Source organism: Pipra filicauda, unplaced genomic scaffold (genome assembly GCF_003945595.2).
Source record: "Pipra filicauda isolate LSUMZ 115617 unplaced genomic scaffold, ASM394559v2 scaffold114_size2234877_pilon, whole genome shotgun sequence".
Lineage (NCBI taxonomy): Eukaryota > Metazoa > Chordata > Aves > Passeriformes > Pipridae > Pipra > Pipra filicauda.
Window position 1 is genome coordinate 781683 of NW_024103596.1, and position 7873 is coordinate 789555.

The following is a 7873-nucleotide window of genomic DNA, read 5'->3' on the forward strand; positions in this document are numbered from 1 at the left end:
ACTTTCCTTAATAATTTTTTCAGGAATAACCCAATTTCAGAAAGTTGCTTCTCTACACAAAGAGTGGTGGAGGGGGAGCCTCTATTGAGGCTGTTGAACATGTTTAAAGGTGGCACTGGGGTATTAGAAATGTTTGAACTCACATGGAACTGGAGGAAAATATAAAGCAGCAAAAAGCTGTGTTTTTAAAAGCCTGGTAACACATATTTATAAAGATTTTTGTTTTTGAAATATGTGAATGTGCTGGGCAGTTTTTTTGGAGGTAGGCACAGTCAGGGTATCTCACTGTTCCACACATGGAATGGCAGCTGATCCAGACAGCAGCCTGGATTCCGAAGGGGGTGACACATTTTTCAACTGCCTCGAGAAGGTAGAAGGGGCACTGAGCAAACATAAAAAGTGAGTTTTGGAGGGGAAGACTTGATAGATTGTGACTGAGCAAGAAACCTGCCCTTCCCGTTGTTACCTGTCCGTGCCAGGAGGCTCCCAGCCTCAGTGTTGGTTATGGACTAGCAAGGTGGAGCGTGGACCACTCTGATCCCAGTGTCACCAGCTGTCAGAGGGGCCACTGCTGACTTGTGAGACCTTCAGACCCTCAGGGCTGGGGGTGATCTTCCACCACACTTCATAAAATGATGGGGCATTTATCACCTGAGGTGGAAATTGTGGAAAAAAAAAAACCAGGAGCAAACCAGCAGCATTAATGATTCCTCTTTTAATTTGACTCTTTTTTTCTTGGACAAGCAAGGTCACCAGCAAACCTTAACTGCTTCACTGTCATGGGCATGACAGGCCATGGGGGAAGTGTAGTTGTCATTGCCCTTTCTTGGGTACCTGAGCAGAGGAGGAAACTGGTGAAAGATTCGGAACAGACTCGCCGGAGGAGCCCAGGTGTTTGCTGGGTTCTGTAGCAATCCCTTGAAGTTGTGCTTGGAAGATTTTATTTAGTCTGTGATTCCTTCAGTTGGCTAGAAAAGGAAAGGGTTTTTTTACGTGACATTCGTGGAGTTGTAACCCAGCCCATCACACCTGGCTGAAGAGTTAAAGGCTGCCACGGGCAGCACTGACCCGGGATTTTGTGCTTAGTGGCACTGGCACAGGGCACGAGCTGTTCTCCTGACCCTGAGCAGCACCTCGGGTGGTTCCAGGCTCTGGGTCTCTGACCAAGCAGGGGATAGGTCTGGCTAAACCCTCTCCTGGGAGCAGCGGAGCTGCAAAAGAGTACTGGCCCAGCTGCTATTGCAAGTGACATCTCCGCTGTGTTAAATTACAGGTCATAAATGGGGATGAGATAATTCCAACAGGCAAGTAAACCCACTCAGTTCTCTAGCTGAGCAGTACCCAGTCCTGGCCCAGCACACTGACCTCCTACCCATTCCAGCTCCTCCCGCTCCCTGTGCCCGATCCGAGCACGTTAGAGATGTGCCTGGTAGATCTAATTTTCCTTTCAGTGAGAAGATGCCTCTACTCACCAAGCTCATCCTCTTCAGATGGATTTTCCAAGTGCAGATTTCCAGCTGTTTTGCAGACCGGCTCAGTGAGAGCTCAGCGGTGCCAGAAAACAAACCAGCCTTTTATTCTGAACCCTTGGGGGAAATTCTGCAGAAATGTTTCGGAAAAATTTTCAGACAGAGATATTTTCATTCTAAATTATGTATTCCAGGTGAAATTTAGGAGTAGGAGCTTTGCCTTGCTGAGGACCACATTCCTGCTGAGGCAGTTGTGTTCTGCAGGGTTCATTTCAGCACAGGAGAGGAAAGGCCTGTAACTCCCCTGCTCTGTGTTCTCCCTGCTCCCATCAGCTGGATCAGGATGAGGGCCAGGGCAGGCCTCTGTGCCTTGTGCTTCCCCTTCTGTTTATTTACACAGAGCTTGGTCTCTTCAGGGCCCTAACAGAAGCAGGACTTAAATTCTGCCTTGTTTTTGCCCCTGAGCACTTAACCCTGTGGGGGAGCCCGCTGAGAAAAGCAAACATTGCTGATTAGTGCTGTACCACACCCTGATGGGCTGGGATCTGAATCCCAAGGGCCTGTGGTAGCTCGTGGGTCTCCTGAGCACTGTGTCTGAACTTCCTTAATGTTTGTACCTTCCCTGCATCGTTTTTTCCCCTCCATTTTGTTTCTCAATGGGCTGGACTGGGAAGAGTTCCTGCACACAGCTTATTTCAGTCGAGTAAATTAGGCATTCTCCCTTCTCAAAGAACAAAAGCCAATCAGTTGGTAGCATGGAGAGCACAGTTACCTCTCTGCTGACTCTAGTGCTGCTTTCTGTGGCTGCACTGTTATTACTACTTTTTTAGGAAAGATGAAAATTGTCATTTCTGATTGTGCCACCGACTCTCTGGCTTGTCCCTCCAGTGCTGTATCCCACTGCAGATACCCCACTGTCAGCAGCCTGGGGCTGGTGATGGGTTATATAAATTTAGCCCCCATCCTGGAGCTGTCTGCTGAAGGTGGAGGCTGGCACCTTCTGTGCAAGGAGAATCTAACCGGGCACACGGATTCGTGGAGCCTGGGAGCCCCCTGAGCTGGAATGGGTCTAGGAGCAGCGTGTTCCGTGTTTGTTCTTTGTGTTCTGTCGATGGCATCTCCCCCCACCCACTCTGCCCTGTCCCCCTCACCTCCAATAACCCCTGAGCGTTAGCTTTTGGCTGCTGCTTCTCTGTGTTGCTGTTGCACCGTCACCGCAGGCTGCCGTTATCCGCTTTTTTTTTTTAATTGTTATTTATTTGTTTCAAGCATCCCATGAGTTTTACTCTGAGCACACTCCATCCAAAATACAGAGACTACGGCCGGTAGATACCACTTGTTTTCTCTGCCAGACGAAACCCCCACCACTTTTTGTTTTCTGCTGCCTGTTTCTGTTTTTCTGACACAGTTTTAAAAACAATATTTAAATTGGCTATCGTTGTTATTAACACCAACACACACCCCCCCACACACACTCTGGCTCCCCTGTGGCAAAATCCCGCTGGCTGGGTGGAGCCCCCACGGCTGGATCAATTCACCGATGTCACCGGGACTCGCTGTCGCGCCAGAAGTCCAGGAGGGCCGGAGCGGAGCCCGTGGCACCCCCGGAAAACAGAAAGAGGCAGGCAGCCCATCTCACCAGGGAACGTTGGCCCAGCTGCCTCCGCCCGGAACCCCCCGGGGGCCGCTCCCCGCCGAGGCCGCCGGGTGCGTGGGGGAGCTCTGACGCTGTGGGGTGTCTGTTGCAGGAGAAGCGGATCGTGTTCCTGGACTCGGCCAACACGCGGCTGATGAGCGCCCTGACGCAGGTGAAGGAGCGCTACACCATGCACGTCCGGAATGGGAACCCCCCCAAGCTTTCCATCACGGAGAATGGTGAATTCAAGAACAGCAGCTTCTGACCTGCCCCCCGGTGCTGCCCACCCGCTCCGCGGAAGAGCCGAGACGGAGCAGACTCGAGACACCACCACCCACCCCCCCCTCCCCGTTGTCGTTGTTGTACATAGTTCTGTACATTGGAAATTGTATTGTTTAAAAACTGTACTGTTTGGGGGAAAAAAAAAAAAAATTGTTCTAAAATTATTCTAAAGTCGTTTTAAGATTGTATTTAAAGAAATTGTATTTAAAATCGTTTTAAGATAGTATTGTACATTTAATAAAGTATTGTACATTTTTTTTCAGTTTAATAAAATTGGAAAACCGAGTCTGAAGGGTGGGCTTTGATTCCCCACTCAGGGCCAGGAGAAGCAGGCTCCCGAGAACAAGTCCTTCCGGATCACTGTGTAAATAGAGGGAGCTCTTGGGTCGTGTACAGAAAATGCCAATGTAAAATACCAAAAGGAGGTGAATACTGTAGATTTTTTTAATTATTGCTATTTTTATTATTATTATTATTATTATTATTTTTATTATGTTTTTCTCCTATTGAAAGCACTGCAGTCCTGGGAGGAGGAAGAGGGGAGTGTGTGTGTGTGTGTGTGTTGTGGGTGAAAGAGGTGAGCAGTGGAGTACCTGAGACAGCAGCTGGCTGTTAGGAGGACATGAGTGGAATGGAATGGATTCCATAGGAAAACTCATTGGCTGGGTTCATCCCCCCTCTTCCCCAGCTGGTCTTTAACCGAACGCAAACTTGGTAGCAAACATTTTAGCAAGAAAACTGACTCTTGCTGTGTCCTGTACCTGCTTTCAATAGGACTCCAGAAAAAAAAGAGTCTTTCTGACGATTTTGACAAGGTACAAAGTGGGAGCAGCAACCCGGTTTCCTTGCATTTGCACAGTCAGGCTTCCCGTCAGACAGAGGGAATCTGCAGGATTTCCTGGTAGGATTCTTTCTTTTTTTTTTTTTTTTTTACTAATGCAGTTTTATATTTTCTGTTTGGAGAATTTACAGACCTGTAAATACTTTTTTAACAATTTCTGGCCAGTCCCCACTGTACACACTGTGCAGCAGCACCCTGAATTCCCTCTCTGCACTCCATCCGGAACAACCAGGTTAATGCTCTCGGAAAGGGCTAATCAAAGGGTGCCCGTGCCCAGCACAGGAGATTCCATATGCAAAATTCCCTTTTTCTAGAGGATTTCTGTATTTTAACGCTCGCTCATTTTCAGTGTTTCAGCCACTTGCTTAACCAGTCTAGTTCCAATTAAAGGTGTGATCTTCCGTTTCCACTGAAATTTTCTTTCTCTGGATACTTTAAAGGAATGATTTTTTTTTTTTTTGAGTTCTGTAGATACCAGTTTTCCTTGAGGAGTTTTGACTAAGCTTTTGTCTCCAATTCCTTCCAGTTGCATTTCATAGGAGCATGCTTACAGGCTGTGTGTGAATGGGATATCATTCCAAAGTGACCTTCTCCTGGGAAATAGTGACATTCACAACCTGCAGCAGGTGAGCAGGAAATGACTTTGTATTGTCAATTCTCATGATTTCATCAAATGCCACAATAGTTAATCTGAGAGGGTTTTTTTTTTTTAAAGCCCCAGTCTCTGGAGTCATGTAATAGCACGTGAATCTTCACTTCCAGTTTTTGCTGTGCATTTCTGGCCCCCAAACTCACAGTAAATAAACTTATTGGAGCAGCAATTGAAATTTTGAATTACAGAAATGTACTGATAACGGGTGTGATTAACCATTCACGCGTGTTGTGGAAATTGGGAAAGTTTACTTGAGTTGGAGACAAAAGCTCGAGAGGTGCCTGGGTGTGGGGTGTGTCATGAAAAATGCAGGAGTTCCTAAGCCAGTTTCTTGCACATGAATTATTGGCACAATACTAAGACCCAGATTTGGTTGTCAGGTTTGCTTGGGGTTTTTTTGGAAATGGATGAATCTCTGTGGTTAATGCAGCTGGTGGGTGCAGTGTGTAACTGCTGTGCCTGATGCTTGTGTCACAGTACTTGAGTTACCATTGTCACCCCAGCGTGTTCCGTGAGTCTGCATCAGTGTGTCCTGCACTGTAGGATGGGTGTGGATCAATCCTGGCAAGGCCTTCTAGAGCTCACTAGTCTGCAGCCAGTTGGGGCTGGTGTTCAGTGCTGGGTTCTTTGAGATCAAAGCTGTTCTGGCTGCTGGGCTGTGACTTGGTGCTGAAGGCCGAGGAGCGGCCCTGGCTTGTTTGGGGTCAGCACAGACACACCGGGGGTTGTGCTCTGCATTTGCTCAGCAGTGATTACTTTTCCATACTTTCCAAACTGTCTTCCAGCTCTAGGTCCTTGCTGACCTCTGATATTTTCTTCCTCAAACTGTGCCTTTAAGTTCCTCCTTCCTTCCTTCATGTCTCACAGCCGTAGAAGCCTCTCGAGTCTGTATTAACCTGTCGTGTGAGCGGCTCTTTGACACAAAACCTTTGCAACCCCCTGTTTGTGGAGTATTTCTGTGGGAGCTGCATCTCCCCACAGCTATGTGCTGGAATTGCACAGCTGCAGCACGGGAAACGTGTTCCCAGAAGTAGCCTTTTGGGATGGGCATGTGCGTTGCTGACTTGTTGCAGAGTGCAGATAGTGGGGTGTGCTGTGACCGAGGCGTGAAAACAGCTGATCTGCACTGATAGAATGAGGCAGAAGCAGATGTGTTGTTCTGGGAGTGTGAGTCTGGCATTAATTGGGGAAATGCCTTTCACTTGTGCTCCCCAGCGCCCTGGTACTGGCAGAGGGGCTGGCTCAGTTGTGTGGTTTGATGCTGAAGGCTCTGTCTGAGGTGTCCACTTTGGTTTCTGCAGCAAAATGCAATAGGGGCAGCATTTCAGCCTGGATTTTTAGAGGGGAAATGATCCCTGCCCCAAGATCCATTTGTTTTGGTGAGGTCTGATCACCTGTTTCAGTCGTGCATCACTCTAACGATGTACCTTCTGTGTGTTTCTCAAGCTTGTAGGAAAAAGTAGCGACTCTTTTAGAGTCTGACCCATCAGTGTGGTCCTCACAGCTCGTTGCTGGGCTGGTTGTTTCTCTCCTATTCCAGTTTCTCCCCTGAGGTGCAAAGTGTTCTCCTCCGAGTCCTGCCGCCGAGGAGATGCTGCCTGCTGACCCCGGAGGGGGTGAGGGTTGCAGACTCAGTGCTGCAAGACTAGAATTGATCAGCTGCAGCACAAAACACTCTGCTCCTGGCAGCTGTCTCTCCTGGTTTGTTACCGAGCAGCTTTCCAGAGAAATTTTCAGCCGCCTCAAGCTGACAATATGTGAAAATGCCAGTTCCTGTTTCATCCAGACTGATAAAAATTCAAGTGGCACTAAACCACGTGTCTGCTCGGGAGCAGGAGCCCTGCCTGGGCCTGAGCACGTTTGGGTTTAGACTCGTAGCCAGTGGGTTCTGCAGCAGCGAGGGAGGGAATAGTGTGATGTGTGTGATGGGGAGCGTGACAGACACTGGGTTTGGGTTTGTACTCTGAGCAAAGGCACTGGGCTGTGTCTAATCCTGTGCAAGGAAACAGATGAAGGAGGGTAGGAAAAATGGAATAGCCTGTAGGAGGAAGGAATACTCGTGTATTCCTCAGACTGAACAGGAAAGTCGCCCCATCCTGGCGTCTCGGTCAGTGCTGGCCATGTTAGTACCTTTCCAGGAGGATTCTTCCCAAACCTCAAAGCCACCCAGGCTTCTGAGTGCTCAGGGAAGCCGAGCAGCCTCTTGTGTGTGGCCTCGTGGCACACTGTGTGTGGTGTCTGCAGTGTGTGAGAGGTGGCCAGAGTGACATGGGATAGGCACTAAGAGGACAGAGGGAGCACAGCCTAGGGGCAGCATCCTGTAAATCCCTGTTCTTTGCAACTCTAGGAATTCAGACCTTTTTTTTTTAAGGGAAATAGATTTCACATCCAGGAATTACAAGCTGTTTTTTCCCTGCTGTGTCAGAAATGGGCAGCTATGCATAAAAGCACAGATTCATGCAGCTACACATTTTGCCACGTTCCTCTCCAGTGGCATAACTCAGGCAGGGGATCTACAGGAGCCTGGAAAGGGATGTGTGTACTTTCTAGTTAGAGAGTATGAGGTGTATTCACTAACAAATTCTTTATCCATCTAATAAATCCTCTGAGAAATGAGGTTTATTTTATGTACATGCATTTGCCTTGGGTTGGCTTAGCTTGTTTTTATTTCTCATGATATATTAATCTCATGTTTTAATGCTTGCTTAAGCCCACCAGCTTTTGACTTGAAGTCCATCAGTTGTCCAGCCATGCCCGTGGGATGTGTCAGCAATACTTCCCTGTATGTGTGAATTCTGCTTGTGTTCTGCACAAATGTCTGTGTTGTTCCTGGAAAACAATTCCTGTCTGGGTTGGACCACAAAATGTATTTCCATCAGTGATTGGCTTGGTCAGCCACAGGTATCCAGCTGAGTCTGCCAGAGGAAAAAGGGTTAAATTTAGGCCAATGTTTTTAGGTGTTTGCTTCTCCACAGTAAGTTAACTCCCAGGAG

At 48.0% G+C, this 7873-nt stretch overlaps 1 protein-coding gene across 2 annotated transcripts in view; it reads left to right on the forward strand.

The window, feature by feature from the left end:
• RASAL2 (RAS protein activator like 2) overlaps positions 1-7496 on the forward strand; it is a 163989-nt gene extending 156493 nt beyond the window's left edge. The window contains exons 16-18 of one of the 2 annotated variants that reach the window (XM_039384025.1): positions 1274-1304; positions 3218-4288; positions 4755-7496. In XM_039384025.1, the coding sequence (XP_039239959.1) occupies positions 1274-1304; positions 3218-3348 (162 nt within the window). In that variant the 3' untranslated portion in view covers positions 3349-4288; positions 4755-7496. The remainder of the gene's footprint in view (positions 1-1273; positions 1305-3217; positions 4289-4754) is intronic. The other variant, XM_039384023.1, reaches the window with a different exon arrangement.
• The last annotated feature ends 377 nt before the right edge of the window (positions 7497-7873 follow it).